A 16,315-nucleotide genomic window follows, 5' to 3' on the forward strand; every position below is an offset into this window, starting at 1 on the left:
TTTTTTACTATGTGCTGAAGCTGAGGATTGTTCCACAAACATATTATTAAGACCCAGGGCTTAAGATACTTATGGGAATAATATTTTAAAACCTGTTTTTCTTCTTATTTTTTCATGCATTTTCTCCTCAGTGAATTCTTCATGCCAGGTTTGGTTGATGCACACATCCATGCTCCACAGTATTCTTTTGCCGGAACACGAATCGATCTGCCTCTTTTGCAGTGGTTGAAGGAATATACCTACCCAACAGAAGCCAAATTCAAAGACAATGATTTTGTGGAAGAGGTGTACACTAGAGTGGTGGTAAGTATGTTCTGTCTTGAGGGTTAGGATAGTTTATGCCTTTGTAAAGCAAGAGCATTTCAAGTGGATATGCTGAAATAAAGGCGGCCCGTTAGATTCTCTAATCCTCTTGTGAGTTCCACATGTACACATGTACAATAAGAAGTACAGTAGGTGACAAACATTTGCTTATAAACAATTTATAAACAAAACATTAGCAACTTGAATAACTAGTAAGCCAGCAGCTTTCCAGGGTTTGAGATGCAACCCTTTCCTAGTCTTACCTGGAGATTGAGCCTGGGAATATTTGCACACGAAGCATGAGCTCTGTCTGTGAGCTGCGACCCTTTCCCAGGTGGGTGACTGGCTCCCAAGGGGCAGTTGTGTGTGTGCATGGGCATACACACATGCACACTTTCTCTGGCAGAATTTAGCTTAGTTAAGTTGCTTGAATATTACCATCTTCAGTGGAACATGTTATCAGAAATAAGCATGCTTAATCAGGCAGTACCTAAGGCTCAATTGTTGGAACCGTTTGTGGTGGTCAGTATGCAGCCTAAATGAAATTCAGTGATATAAGTGTCAACATGATGTTGTATGTTATGATACACTGTTTTAAATGCAGTAAAAAAAGGAGTGGGGAGACAGAATGGAATAGCAGACTGATAAAAAAGAAGAAGCTAAGATAGAGAAATGATAAAAGAAATGGAATTTGCACATTACCTTGCACCTTTTAATACTAAATAAATATTTTAAAGAATTAGAATACTAGGGAGGAGAAAGGCAAGGGGAGGAAAACAAGCACAATAGAAATTTAGAAACATGGGTGACATGTTATAAATGTACCGTGCAAGTTAGAAACGGAATCTTTTTAAAATGAGTTGAAGATGCTATAACAGAAACATTTTTTCCATTATGTATAAACTCATTTCTTTTCTTTTTTTCTGTTGCCTCTGGCCACTTTTTTGCACATTACAAAAATCTGTGTAGTCTATGGTGACTCCTGAAATTTGCAGCTGAAACAATTTTGTCTAGAATTCATTGCAGGACTGTTTCTGCAAATAACTGAAACAAAGTTCTTTTTTACAGAGGCGAACGCTTAAGAATGGCACAACTACAGCCTGCTACTTTGGAACAATTCACACAGATGCTTCTTTGCTTCTCGCTGATATTATAGGTAAAATGATAATGGCTCTCCACAACTCAAATAACATAAGAATTAGGTTGCTGGTTCTGATGAAGTGTCACTCTGATTGTATATAGCGTCTCTCGCAATGGGTGGTCTCATTTCTCTAGAAAAGCTTGCAGGCAGCCCGATGGAGACTAAACATCACGTCTTATCTTTCTTCAGCAAAAAGGTTGCAGGTTAGCTGTGGAGATCAGAGCTCACAGCCTGGGTTTACAAGGAGAGCTTTCTTAGTAGGTTTTAAAAAGAAAGGCTTGCCAGAACTGTGAATTGAAAGCATTGTTTTGAGTTTTGTTCTTTACAGATAAATTTGGCCAGAGGGCATTTGTGGGTAAAGTTTGCATGGACATCAATGAGAGTTTTGAAGAGTACAAGGAGACCACCACTGAATCAATCAAGGAGACGGAAAGGTAAAATACTTTCTTCATGTACAAATTAGGTAGCGTATTTTTCTAAAAGTAATGAAATAGGTAAAACATAGAATCTAAAAGTTAAATAGAAGACTTGATTAAAACATAAATATTGAGCTGTAATATGACCACAGAATCTAAGTATCCTGCTACAGCTATTTTTATAACCATGTTACATTCTTAAGAATGCTTACCCTTGAAGTAAACCAACAGAGACACATTTCTTCTTGAACATATTTTTAAATGCACTTGCAATTTTTTTAAGCATAAGGTGTCTATTTCTGTCTTCCATGTTTTTAACAGCTTACTATATATCAGAAGAGAAGGGATTTAGCTTGCATCCGGTTTACAAAGAGAGTTATCAAAATAAGCCTGTTGAAAACAAAGGGGGGGTAGTATTAAATATCTAAGTATTGTGCATGTAACGTTGTTAGCAAATCTTGAGTCACTGAAGTCATGTTTTTGGAACATAAAATGGTAAATATATATATAAAATACATAACAATATATTTTGGATAGTTTAAAAGATTTTGAGGATTATTTATACTTCTGTCTTTACAGATTTTAAGCTAAAAAAAATAATGTTCCTCTTATATTGCTTTTCGAGTTTCTTCATCACATCCTCCTCCTCTTCCTTTTTCCTTCACCCTCTCAGATACTTTCCCTTTTGTGTTGTGTCCTTAAATTGGAATCCTGATGGCGGTACCTGTCTTATTGTTCATACTTTTGTTTGATTGTTGCTGAAATCTAAGGTGCAAGTGGATTCCTCCTTGCCCCTGTCGCAGCCCCTTGTGCCCAGAAGGAAAAAGGCAGATTATTATGCTAACTGATAAAAAAAATCATAGGATTGTAGAGTTGGAAGGTACCCTCAAGGGCAATCTGGTCCAGCCCTCTGCAATGCAGGAATCACAGACACCTAGGGGTCACAGACAGAACTTCTCTATCATGTTTAGCTTCATTCGAAAAGTGTTGAATAACCAAAGTTTATATGCATATTGTTAAACATCTTAACTGAACCTAGCAATAAAGTGCCAATGTGTTTTATGTGTACATCTGAGAGACTCAATACCAATGTACACCACATTGGGACGTTTCTCTAATGGCTCCTTGGAATTTCTTCATGTCTGTGCAGGAACTGCCATGCGCAGGAGCATGTTTCTAGTGCCCACATTTAGGATGACTTTTAGTGGCATCCATATACATGTGGCTGATAAGGAACCTGCTTTCTTACAGCTGCTACAACATGTGCTGTACTTGTGTGTGACTCTCCCACAGTATCAAAGAAAAACTGCTGCTAATGTTGCTTATTTAGTTAATTAACCTGTCTTCATAAACCTTCAAGGAAATTCTCATTTTTTCTACATACTTTAAAAGAAAATAAATGTTATTTAAAGGAGATGCAGGGGAGGTAGACAGTATCAAAGAAATGAATGAAAAACAGATCTTAAATTAGAGCTTAATTTTTTTGTGGACAGAACTATTGTAAATGAAACATCGATTTTGCCATCTAAGAATAAGGCAATAAAAATAGAATTCATTTAGGTTTGTGATACACAGCCAAAATTAAGTTTTTACTTTTTAAAAGAAAAATACTGCCATTGTAGTATATAATTAGGTTTTCACTTCATTTCACATGTTATCTATTTAGTTGTCACAGGAAGCATAGTAATGACCACTTGTCTGCTGTTAATTACCAACAGCTTGTGTAAATTTGAGATAAAATTCCTTAGCTGCTGTGCATTTGTACAGTCCTATTAACCTCACTGAAAAGTGATGATTAACTGTGTGATCAAATTGTCAAACGATTCATACGAAAATATATTTCTGTTTGTACACATAATGGTGGGGGGGGTGGCCTGCATGTGGGGGCTGAATGATGAGGCAAATTGAGTTGATGTGTAATCCACTCTGGAGGGACCCAGTGTTTCTGTAAAATTTATCCACTTTGGCCAAAAGGGAAGGGAGTTGTAACCATTTTTAAATTCACCATTATAGTGATTATAGTGATTGGGGACCACTTTGTTTTATATAGAGATGCTCAGAACCCAGAATACAAATCAAAGCAGAGAGGACACACGACAATTCAGAAACAGATCAGAATTTTGTTAAAATGCAGATACAAGGTACACCCCTGATACAGAAACACAGAGGGACTGACATGCACAAATATAATGCTAATTTTAAAAATGATTGTAACTTACCCTGGGACCTCATATTAAAGGACGGGTAAATCTAGATGATGATGATGAATATATTTTTTATATATTTTAACTTCCTACCCCAATCCTTTCAGGTTTGTTAGAGGAGTACTGGACAAGAAAGTAAGTAGAATTTCCTTTCCTTTCCCAACTGGTCATGTTGTACTCCCAGGGCATGCATATTTCTATGTAAAAGATAAGATGTTTTCCTATGTAAAAGGTTAGGCTGTACGGTAGGGGTCCTTAACATTTTGAATTTTGACAGAGTTTGGGGGATTCTGGTCACAAAATAGCCACTGTGGGGCAGGGCATAACACAAAATGGGTGCCATGGGGAGCATGGCAAAACACAAAAATTGAGAGACAGCCACCCCTGACAACTTTAGGCTTACCTGATCCTGACTGTGTAGATCACACAACACTGATTTTTACTGATTTCACACCCACACACACTGATGCTGTTACTGGCTAATAGCAGCAGGGAGAGTTCCTCAGTACCAGGAAAAATACACAAGGTTACAATACTATTCTCCACATTTCACAGAAATCATTTGGAAGGCACCTGCACATTTTGCCCTATGACTTTCTTTCTAAGAGGGATAGGAGCTAGAAAGAAAGAAAGAGAAAGCCAGGGAACCCTCACAGGTGCCAAGGTAACCACAGACACTGGTATGGCGATCCTGTCAGAATTCACGTCTCACCCTTGAGCTGAACTAGACATGATGGAGACAGACCCATCTTTCTGATCTGTCCCAATCATTTGAAACGGAGAGGGATACAGTGGTACCTCAGTTTTTGATCGTCTTTGTTGACGAACGTTTTGGAACTTGAATGCCGAAAACCGAGAAATAAATGCTTCTGTTTTCAAACACGCCTCAGAAGTCAAACAGCTTCCACTGAGGTACCACTGTATTTTTCTCAATTTTCTCTGTAAATTTGCAGACTGCCCTTTGCGCCTTGGTTTTCAAACGTTTCAGAAGTCAAACAGTTTTTCTGGAATGGAAAAGGTTCCACTGTAGTTCTGTTTAACCCCACTCCAGACTCATTGCCATTCCTGGAGCCAGGCTGAGGGGAGCGTGAAGTCAGAGAGACTGCAAGGAACTAAGCCATATGTGGATCACGCTCCTTGTAAAGAATGATGGGTTATAGCCTGAATTTGCACATGCTGAGCACTTTGTGCCTGCTAACTGATGTCACTGTTTGATCTGAAATTGTGGTTTAGCCATAACAGAACATAAACTGTGTGCCTTAGAAAAAGTAATCTGTACAGGCTTAATTTGTTCCCATTTTTAATAATTTGCCTAAGAAACAAGCTAAGAATAGGTATATTTAATATGCTGGTATACACAAATGTCTTTTGTCTTTCTTTGACATTTTCCCCAGTATCCAAGGGTTCACCCCATAGTAACGCCCCGCTTTGGACCATCCTGTACAGAGGAACTGCTTAATAGCCTTGGTAAGCTGGCAAAGATTCATGACCTTCATGTGCAGGTAAGTTTTTTGTTATCATATTTAGTGAAAACTCATCTAGGCAGCAATTTCAAATGACAACTTTTTGGGCTATCCCCCCCTCCAAAGAAAAAGCTTAACAACTTTTATGTTCAGATTTTTACTTCTTGAAATATGGCAACCCTTCTGTAGCTTAGGAAACACCAACTCTGTTTAGGCCACCAGCCCTGATGTCAGGCCCTGCAGTCATGATATATGCATGGGAAATGGAAAACCCAGTGCAATTTTTTTCATGCTCATGAGGATCAGCTTCATGCTGAGTAATCCTTCTTATGGCAAGAGATCTGCCCAGGGGAGTTGAAGAGTTAGCTGTCTAAGAAGGCTTAGTTTTTGCTCTGCAATGCGCACAAACTTTAGATCAGGAAACAGCAAGAAGCTTTGTATTTAGAGTATTTTTTAATGTAATTTCCATGAGACTGTCCCTTACAATGTCCTTCATTTGTCTGACTGTAGAACCAAATGTACTTAAATAGGAATGGGAGCCATTATTTATAACAATTTCATTATATAATAAAAGTGCAGTGTGGTTAATTATTGCTGGGGGCTCAATCTGGCTTTTTGTGGGGAACTTTTGCCAGCACTCTGAACAGTAATACATTGTGCCAGGAAAATAGGTTCTGTTTGCACACCTATTGCAATTTGTAATGCCGTGTGAAATGTGGTTTTTCAGGTGTCACAGGCCTAATGAATAGTGTCCATGACATCTTTTGTAATGATCAACACACACTTCCCATCCAATCCCATTTTATGAACATTTAAACCATTTTGGGGGCTACGCATACTCCACAGAGTCCTTCAAAATGGAACAAAAGCTGCAGTTTTCTGCATGCTGTATTTGTGAGCAAGAGTGGCTTGTCTGGTGGAGCCACAGTTGCTGCTGCTTACCAAGTCAGGGAGACGTGAGGCAGTAGCAAGCTAAGGGTTGCACAGATGCACTGACAGGAGTGCCAGGTGGGCTCTCTGCAGACGCCATCCATGCAGACCTGATTGTGGTCAGTAAGCAGCGGCCATTCCACTCCCAGGAGAAAGTTGCCACACCTCTGCCACTCCTGTCTGTGAGCAAGGCCTATTGAACACAGTGGAACTTACTTCTGAGTAAGCATGCACAAAATAGCACTGGAAACCAATCAAGAAGTGCTGAAACCAGCAATGCTAGTTCCTTCTTCCCTCTTTCCCGCCTTCCCAAAGAACGTATCACTATTTTGTGAGCCTTTGACCTCTTCCCCCCTCCTTGATATTTTTTCCAAGGCTATGTGCTCCTGCCACCGCACAAATCTCTCTCTAATGGGCCTCTGTCTATATAGAGACACAGATACTTATATAGATCTATAATATATGCAGTGTGTCATTTCCTTGCAAGCTGGCTACTCCCTTGACTAGAATATCTTTATGGTGTCACCTGGGAAGATAATACGGAAGACTGTATTCATAATTAACAGTGATGTGCTCTGTAGAATCAAAGCCATTACACACTTGTTTGGAGTGGGGAGTTATTGTGTCTTTTTGCTCAAGCTAACCATATATTGAAATGCTGACCATTGTAATTGAACCCCATTTCTCCTTACAGAGTCACATAAGTGAGAGTGAAGGAGAAATGAAACTCGTGGAAAAATTATTCCCTACTTATCAAAACTATACAGAGTTATACGATAAAAACAATCTTCTTACAAACAAGGTAGAGTGTTTTCACAGAATACTTAGATATGTTATTGGGGAGGATGCATTTGGTGGGGTTTCTAGCGGACAGAGTCCTGGCTCTCCTGTGGCTGCTGCTGCTGCCGCCCCCTCCATTGTGGTGACTGAGTGCTTGCTGCCGCCGCCATGCCCAAGTGCCAGAAGGAGATCCACTTTGGGAAGGGAAGCCCGCCGTCAGGGCGCTTGGCTCCTGTTCCGGGGTGGTGGGCACCAAGAAAAACGAGCATGGGTCTGCCCGCTCCAGCACCAGGAGGCTCTCTTCCCTGGGATCCGGGCCGCAGGCAGCCCTTCTCCCTCTCACTCTCCCCCAAATGGTGGGCAGCGTTGAGGCGGGAACCAGGTTTGTGAGGAGAGAGAGAAGGAGAGAGGGAAGCAGCAGTGAAGGGGGGGCACAAGGCCTCTCAGAGGTGAGAGACGGAGAAAGGCGTGTGCGCGCCCTTGCTCACGGTTGGGCAGTGTGAGGAGGAGTTCGATATGTCTCCTCAGCACGCTCGCCAGACTCACCGTGCGCCTCCGCTGCCCAGCCTCCCTCTCTCCTCCAGCAGCTGCCTGGGCAAGACCTGGCGGGAGGGTGGCTGCGGCAGGGTGTTGGGTGTGCGGGTTAAGGAGAAGAGTTTGAGGCGCCTCTGTCCACTTTGCTTTGGTCACGATGCACAATAACATAGCCTGAGGCCCCTTATCGGGTGGTGATGGGGAGTCGCGAAGCATCATGGCCACTGGCTGCTTGCAGGGGCACTTACATGTGTGTGTCTCCTCTTTTTGGCTCTTTAAAATAAGGCAACCCTAGCAAATTCCCACAGATTAAAAAGTGGAGGAACACACACAGACACACAAACAAACAAACAAACAAACAAACAAACACACTTGTCTGCATTTGAATTAAAGCAGTGGGAATCCCCAGGTTTTTCACACAGTTTTCTTTGTGATTGTTTCCCCACAGAAGCACTCTGAAATTAATAAACTTGACTTTGAGGCAAACTTAGGTTTTTCAGTTACACTTGTGAGGGAGATTTTTCAAAGACACGCAAGGCATTTTCAGTTGCCTCTGAAAATCTTCAGGGAATATGTCTCATTTGTCTTTGAAATTCTCCCTTTGGATTTTAAGATTTGCGTAGCATTTTATTAGCTGACTTAATGTCAATTAGCAGATTGTATACACAGCATTAATCACATTAATGAGATTCAAATTTAAGCACAATGCTTCTAAATAGAGTAATTAATGATGAGGGTTTACTACCAAGAGTTTAGAGGTTTGCATATGGCAGGGCCCTGATATGCTTCCTTTGATTATCTGAGAAACAAACATTACCGTACTTTCTATTATAAAGAATAACCTTCATTCAAGGTAGCATTAAACAACCACAACAGAAGCCCAATAGACTCAATTTCACTACTTTTCATTCGTATTTATTTGTTTGGATAAAATTTACTGGGATATATGGGCAGTTCACCTTGGTCATTTAAGAAGTCAGGAAATAAAATATGAACGACACATAACAGCCCATGGCAGTAGCCATTCTAGCACGTGATAACCTTTGCAAACAAAGGATTTGCACCATTCCTACTTGTGTGAATGATAATACATCTTATTTGGCTCTCTTGAAGAGAGCAAATAGCTCACAGCAGAGTTATGAGGAATGAACAGAGGCAATAATTCTTCATAGCACCAGGGCCCTGTCTAGGTATTGTCCTCTCTAGGTACAAGTAGAAGCAAAATGATAGTAAAAGTTAATAATAAAATAAAAATACAAATTACACTGTTTTTCTTTTACTCTTTAGACAATAATGGCTCATGGCTGCCATCTTTCTGATGAAGAACTGCAAGTTTTTAATCTTAAAGGAGCTGCCATTGTACATTGCCCCAATTCAAACATATCGTAAGTAAAATAAGTTAATTCATTTACAGTAGGTAATACCTCATAGAGGTGTGTTTCAGATAATGCTGTGTTTCATATCTGTGTTTTAAAGTTCACCACATTTCAGTGTGGATAGCTTGAAGGTTTAGATAATTTTAACATGGGATGATGGAATCGGCACTGTACCAGCTTCTTCACAGAGAAAATAGATGTTTGCACGTATCCCTTTGAAGGGTCAAAGCAGCCTGTTTCCAGATGTCCCCAAGGCAGATATAAATCTGGGTGCTCTGAAGTGGCCATCTTTTTTACCAGCCCTGTGCCTGTGCCCCTGGCAGTAGAGCCAAAGCACGGGGAGGGCAGGGGGGCGCACATTTGTGGTAGGGCGTAACAGGGTCCAGCAGGTGGACGGAGGCAGCGGGCGAAGAGCCTGTTGCAAGTGGGCTCTGTTTAGCTCCATGTATGCACCCCCAACATGTGCCTCTACCCCAGCTGCCTAGCCCACCAGAGGGTGCAACACTTGCCCTTCCCCAAACAATCCACGCTATGCCACTGCCCAAAAGTCAACCTGAGGCATGAAAATGAATTGGCATTGGGATGCAGTGAAGGGAAGAGCTGTGAGAAGTTATGGGATTTTCTTATTGATATAGTGAGTGATGCTTTGAAAGCTACAAGTAGAGCAGCAATCCATGAACCCGCCTGTTTGTTTGCAGCATTAAATTGGGATGGCAGGACTTTCTCTTTGAGACAAGAAGTGAAAAGTTTCAAAAACAGATAGTTTCTCTGAAATGGAGTAGCTGGGGGGCATGCTTGTTGCTGCTGCTGCTGCTGCTGCATTCCTCACTACTGGCAAGAAACATGGTGCCTTAGACCAGAACAAGACATATAATGTACTAGGGAGATACCTCTGAAAATGACACCCCAATAATATGCAGGGGAACACCCCAATAATATAGGGGGAATAGTCATGCTCTGCTGTGTCTTTCACATGATGCAAATTTTCCTACCACCACAGCCTTTGATTTACAGTAGATAGATAATTTATTACGGTCAAAGACCAGCTCACTTAATAAAAACAGCGTTCATAAAGATAAAATATACAATTGGAGCAGATTGCAGCAATAGCTCATGAGTTAAAATTGAGATATATACATACATCTGTGCAACTGAGATTTGGGCTACCATTAAAAATTGACCCTGAGGCGCCCTAAAGGGAGACTTCAGCATTTAGGATAATTAGTCCGGATAGTTAGGATAATTAGTCCGGTGCTGCCAGTAAATCTTCCCAGACAGATTTACTGGCCCCTCAGTCCGGCACGCTCTGCTGTGTGAAATTCTGCTTCACTCCTACAGCAGTAAAACACCTTAGCAGAATAAGCGCAACTGCATGTGGAAAAGGCTTGAATTAACGAAGGCAGATTCTTTCCTTAAAGTCTTTTATTGCTCCGATAACATTGGCAAAAATCCATCAGAGGATAGCTCCATCGCTTTCCAGCTCCTCTCACCGAGCTGACTGCTTACACACTGACACTTTCGCTTTCACAGCACACAAAGAACATTCCAGTCTGCTCACGTCATTTCCTGGCAGACGTCCCAGGAAATCCCTCCCCTTTAGAGCCGAGGCATAGCAGTTTACCTCATTACTGCTCCCAACACCCCCTCTTGCCTCGGATCGGAGGGTAGAATCGACCCTTGGTCGTCCCAAACCTAAACCTACGCAAAACTCTCCATGTCTCTGGAAGGAGAGTGGCTTTGTTAAGCCATTGGCTAGGTTCTTCGCAGAGGGACAATATTTCAGTGCTACTAATCCCTCTTGAACGCTTTGACACACATTCCGAACTCTCAGTGCTTCACAAGCTACAAGCGTTCTCTGAGCCTCTGCTCTACACTGTGGTTGCCTAGTCTCTGTGGGTTTCAAACGGTAAACCCACCTGCAACCTACTGCCTGTTTGCCTGGTGGCAATTCAGTGAGTGAAAACACACCTAGATCCTTCATGGACTTCAACTCTTTGTCCATTGCCTTGTGCCACTCAGCTGCTTCTTCCTCAGGCAAACTCTGAATATCCTCAAAGGAATCAGGTTCACATCTAGCTGAACCTACCCAGACACCTGAAGCCTCATACCGATCAGGAGGTCTCCTTGTCCTCGCTGATCTCCTCAGTGTGACTCTTGGTGACACTGCTTTTTCTTCCTCAACCTCAGCATCTTCCCCCTCTGACCTGCTGCGCCTTTTGGGCTTCACAGCTGGCTCAACGGGTGAAGAAGGCTCACTCTTTGGTTCAAGCTTGACTCTTGTCAGAGGAGGTGTTCTAGGTTCCCCCCTCTGAGGGAGTCTAAGTTGTCCCTGTCTTGGACTTTGTTGCTCTGGACCTTGGTCCCTTGCAACCACTTCATCATCCTCCTCTTCAGCGTCTGAGTCATAGGACTGTTGCATAACCACCTCTGGGTTTGCGTGCAGACGCTCCCAGCCTGCTTGCTCACAAAACTCTGCACTATTACTCACAACCAGTCTTGACTGATCACCACTGGGGTACGCAAACCTCCAGGCCTTTGAGCCAGGTTCATACCCTACAAAGATCATTTTCTTTGCTCTTGGCTCGCCTTTTCTGCGTAGAGCCTTTGGAACAAGCACCCAGGCTTCACAACCAAACACACGGAAGTAATTAACCTTGGGCTTTTTTCCATGCAGTAAGAAATACGGTGTATTTCCCACGCTAGAGTTGTACACTCTGTTCTGTGTATGTACCACATACTTCCAAGCTTCAGACCAGAACTTTTGGGGTAGCTTTGCATCCCAAAGGATTGCAGAAACTGCCTCTTGCACTGTCCTGTTTTTTCTCTCTGCCACACCATTCTGTTGCGGAGAGTAAGGAGCAGTGAGTCTGTGGCTAATCCCCTGTTCCCTGAAAAAATCTTGCAGAGCGGATCCAGTGAATTCCGAACCTCTATCACTCTGAAAGCCACGCACCTTGGTGGAATACATCGTCTCCACAGCTATGATCCAATCCCTGATCACTTTAGCTGCCTCAGCTTTGGTTCTCAAAGCAAAGGTCCAAGCGGATTTCGAAAAATCATCAACCAGAATCAAAGAGTACTTTGACTTCCCCAAAGATTCCACCGCCATTGGCCCACACAAATCTGCATGAATTAACTCAAAAGGTTGTGTGGTGCGTCTCTCTGATTTCGGATAGGAGCAAGTTACAATCTTAGATTGCTTACATGCATTGCAATCTAAAAACTTGTCACAACTCTTAAAGTCACACCCTTCAGTTAAACTTGGGGCTTTCCTAAGAAATGCCCACCCCAAATGAGCAAAGCGTCTATGCCAAATATGAGCACAACCATTGTGGGGCGCTACATTCACACATTGCCCCTTGGCGTCCTCTGCGTCTTCTTCTCCTGTGGACAAAGACAGGTTAACAGTAAACAAATTGTCTTTGGCATGCACTGTATAGACATGTTTGCCATTCTTGTAGAATTCGCACTTGTCACCTGCAAAAGAAACTTGAAAGCCCTCTGTTAGCAAATCATGTACACTTAACAGACAATTGGTCAAACCAGGCACTGCAAAAGCCTTAACTTCATGCTTAAGAAAAGGACAGTAAAACAATCCAGTCTCAGTCAATTTTGTTCTCGAACCATCCGCCACGACACAAAACTTGTCAGTCTCTACCCTCTTGCGATCCCGCAAGAGATTAGGCGACGGTACGAGGGTGTGGGTCGCTCCACTGTCAATGATGATTTCTAGAGGATTGTTGTGTTCACATTTCTGGGTCGCCATAGCAAAAACCCCCCTCTCACTGCCCCCTTGGCTGGGGCCTGTGTTGACTTTCTTCACTGTAGCCTTTGTTGCAACTCTCTCAGTTGCCATGGAGACTGGACTTCTCTCACGCAAGTCCACCGCTCTTATCTGTCCTCCTGGCAGCTGCTGCATTCCTTTCCCACGGGAAGGTTTCTCAGCTCCTTGGAGTAAACAACTAGTAGTAGCCTTTGGAGAAAGAGGCTTCTCTGCGCTGTTGCTTTTTTCTGCCCCCCCCACTCTCAGCACCGGGGCTCCCAGGTCGATAACCTGCACCCCCTCTGGTGGGTCTGGTGGGTCTGGGGTTCTCCAAGCTTGGGCTTGGCCCCTCTCCAGGCTTCTCAAACAGAGACATCTCAGCATCAAAGCAGCTCTCTGCAGCAGCCACAGCAGCTCTACTGCCCCCCTCTCTTGGGAGCTTCTCCCAGCTGCTCTCAGCTGGGCTCTCAGCGCCATCTTGGCTCTCTGCCCCTTCTGGTGTCGCAGCGGCCACGTCTCGGCTCACTCCTGCTTCACAAGCTTCTTGGAGTGCTCGCCACGCTGCACTAGGCCTTCTAGCCTCTAAGACCAGGGGTAACAGGTGTACGTCGACGTTTTCTGCTAGAAACGCTAGCACACGCTGCTCTGCTTCTTTCTGCACCTCTGTGCTCTCTGCTGCCTTCTGGGGTTTCTGGACAGCACCCCACAAACCTGCCCCCACTAGGGAAAGCTCCACATGAAAGCTCCACGCCAGCCACGTGCTGGGGGTAAGCTTCTGACATGGCAAAGGCTCACAGCCAAAACTGTGCTTCAGAGCCATCTTCTGCCCTTCTCAGCCCCTTTCTACTCACTCAGTCTCTCAAAGGGGATATTAAAGTTTTCTGAAGCTGCCTGAGCCATGGCCCTTCCCTTCTGTAGGCTTATACTCACTCAGCCAAAACCGGGAGTCTGTGGGGCTGTTGGCTCCTTGCGTCTGAGTCTCTCCGCAGTGCCTTTGAAGATCTGACACGCGATCTCAGCCCTCCGCAGCTTCAAAGCCTTTTTCCACACGTGCTGAAGTCCATAACCTTGTTAGGATAATTAGTCCGGTGCTGCCAGTAAATCTTCCCAGACAGATTTACTGGCCCCTCAGTCCGGCACGCTCCGCTGTGTGAACTCTTCTGCTTCACTCCTACAGCAGTAAAACACCTTAGCAGAATAAGCGCAACTGCATGTGGAAAAGGCTTGAATTAACGAAGGCAGATTCTTTCCTTAAAGTCTTTTATTGCTCCGATAACATTGGCAAAAATCCATCAGAGGATAGCTCCATCGCTTTCCAGCTCCTCTCACCGAGCTGACTGCTTACACACTGACACTTTCGCTTTCACAGCACACAAAGAACATTCCAGTCTGCTCACGTCATTTCCTGGCAGACGTCCCAGGAAATCCCTCCCCTTTAGAGCCGAGGCATAGCAGTTTACCTCATTACTGCTCCCAACACTCTAGTAAGCTATTTTATTCTAGAGGATGATCTGTGCCTACAAATCTGGGCGCAGAATCTAGCTACCAGCCAGGTCGTCTTGTAGATTTACAGTACAATAAAGAAAATTCACAATGCGATAACATCACATGGTACGAGTTCCTACTAGGGATGTAAGGAAGCAAGGATTTCCACCGTGTTCTCTGTCACCATCAGCACTGTCTCCATTTGCCACAGTTTAGCTTCCATCCAAAACTTACATTATTCATTTCTTAATTAATTGTGTAATTAATTTCAAAGCCTTTCGGTGGAAGGAAATGTCAAAAACTATGCAGAACTATATTCACTTGTCTGATTTTTGTTCCTGGGATGAGCATGCAAAGTGAGGCATTTTTTGCTCCCATTTCTGACAGAATTCTCTGACATCCTAGTTCCTGCACAAGTATGAATACTGCTCCTTTCTCCACCATAATCTATGTAGGAATGCTCACCATGTGATGTGATGCTATCAAATCACAAATTTCCTTGACTGTGCTGTTTTTTGTGGTCAACTCTGTAACCTTCAGGTTTTTGGACTACAACTCCCATCATCCCTCACTATTGCTAAAGCTGGCCAGAGCTGATGGGAGTTGGGGTCCTAAGCATCTGGAAGGCATTGTGTTGATTACACCTGATTCTTGCATATAACATGCAATACTCCTTTCCCTAATAATAATAATAATAATAATAATAATAATAATATTCTATCTGTATCCCGTCCTCCACAGCCAGAGCCGGGCTCCAGGCGGCTAACATCATAAAACTAACACAGTATACAAAGAACATAATAATAATTGTACTGTTATCACTTTTAATACTAAACTTCCCTTCACCAGCAGGACCTGGGGGTTGGTGTTTATGACAATTTAAAATACAGAAAGAGCGAAAGATTTATATGATCTGAAGAAAAACAACAGAATGTCTTTTATAGGAAAAAGAGAAAAGAAATACCAAAGCTAATGGATGAACTGAAGAACTGTGAGAAGACAGTAACAGATAAGCACAGAGACCTAACTACCACACAGAAAATTAAAATCTTACAAACACAACTGGCAATTACAACACAGAATGAAATAGAACAAAAAATAAAAGCCTTAAAACAAAAGCAATTCAAACATGCTAATAAACCTGGTGAACTCCTGGCACGGCAGTTATCAAAAGGAAGGAAACCAAATATCATAAACGAAGTCCTAATAGGGGACAGAATAATATCCAACCCTAAAGACATTAGAAGTGAATTTTGGAATTATTACTCCAAAAAAGGTAAAGAAGCTCTGGACGGTTACGTGCGGCGCCTATCTCACTTCAGGCTGAGGGAGCCGGCATTTGTCCACAGACAGCTTTCTGGGTCATGTGGCCAGCATGATTAAACCGCTTCTGGCACAACGGGACACCGTGATGGAAGCCAGAGCACACGGAAATTAATATTACTTATTAACATTAATCAATATTAATATTTAATATTAATAATTGAATAATTGGAGGTTAAGATGGTCATGAAACAAGCTAAGTTAGGAAAATTGCTTGGAGCTGATGGACGTTTTCTGATGTATTATAAAGTCTTCCAAGAAACACTGGCACGACCAATGATAGAGGTAATGAACCCAATTCCACTTTCATGGAAAAAGGCAGGTATAACTTTAATTCCAAAACAAGATAAATAGCTCCACACCCAAAGAACTTCAGGCCAATATCTCCATTAAACAATTATTATAAATTATTTGCAAACATTATGGCTAAGAGAATGATGACGGTATTGAATATGGTAATCCACAAAGACCAAGTCGACTTTTTGCCATCAAGAAAAATGAAAAACAGCATCAGAAATATCTTGAATATAATTGAATACGTGGAAAAAAGGAGGGAGAAGCAAGCAGCAATCCTGTCTCTAGATGCAGAAAAGGCCT

At 42.7% G+C, this 16,315-nt stretch overlaps 1 protein-coding gene across 4 annotated transcripts in view; it reads left to right on the plus strand.

Moving 5' to 3' along the window:
- The window catches only part of GDA (guanine deaminase), a 462,724-nt gene that overhangs the window by 433,329 nt on the left and 13,080 nt on the right, over positions 1 to 16,315 (plus strand). For all 4 annotated transcript variants that reach the window (XR_014502959.1, XM_083403475.1, XM_083403474.1 and 1 more), the window contains 7 exons: positions 132 to 303; positions 1,372 to 1,459; positions 1,773 to 1,878; positions 4,172 to 4,199; positions 5,459 to 5,566; positions 7,152 to 7,259; positions 9,059 to 9,156. Coding sequence is in view for 3 of the 4 variants with exons in the window: in XM_083403474.1 (XP_083259600.1) it covers positions 132 to 303; positions 1,372 to 1,459; positions 1,773 to 1,878; positions 4,172 to 4,199; positions 5,459 to 5,566; positions 7,152 to 7,259; positions 9,059 to 9,156 (708 nt within the window). In the remaining variant the exon portion in view is untranslated. The remainder of the gene's footprint in view (positions 1 to 131; positions 304 to 1,371; positions 1,460 to 1,772; positions 1,879 to 4,171; positions 4,200 to 5,458; positions 5,567 to 7,151; positions 7,260 to 9,058; positions 9,157 to 16,315) is intronic.

This window comes from Podarcis tiliguerta (assembly GCF_965153285.1).
Source record: "Podarcis tiliguerta genome assembly, chromosome: 11".
NCBI classification, from domain to species: Eukaryota; Metazoa; Chordata; class Lepidosauria; order Squamata; family Lacertidae; genus Podarcis; species Podarcis tiliguerta.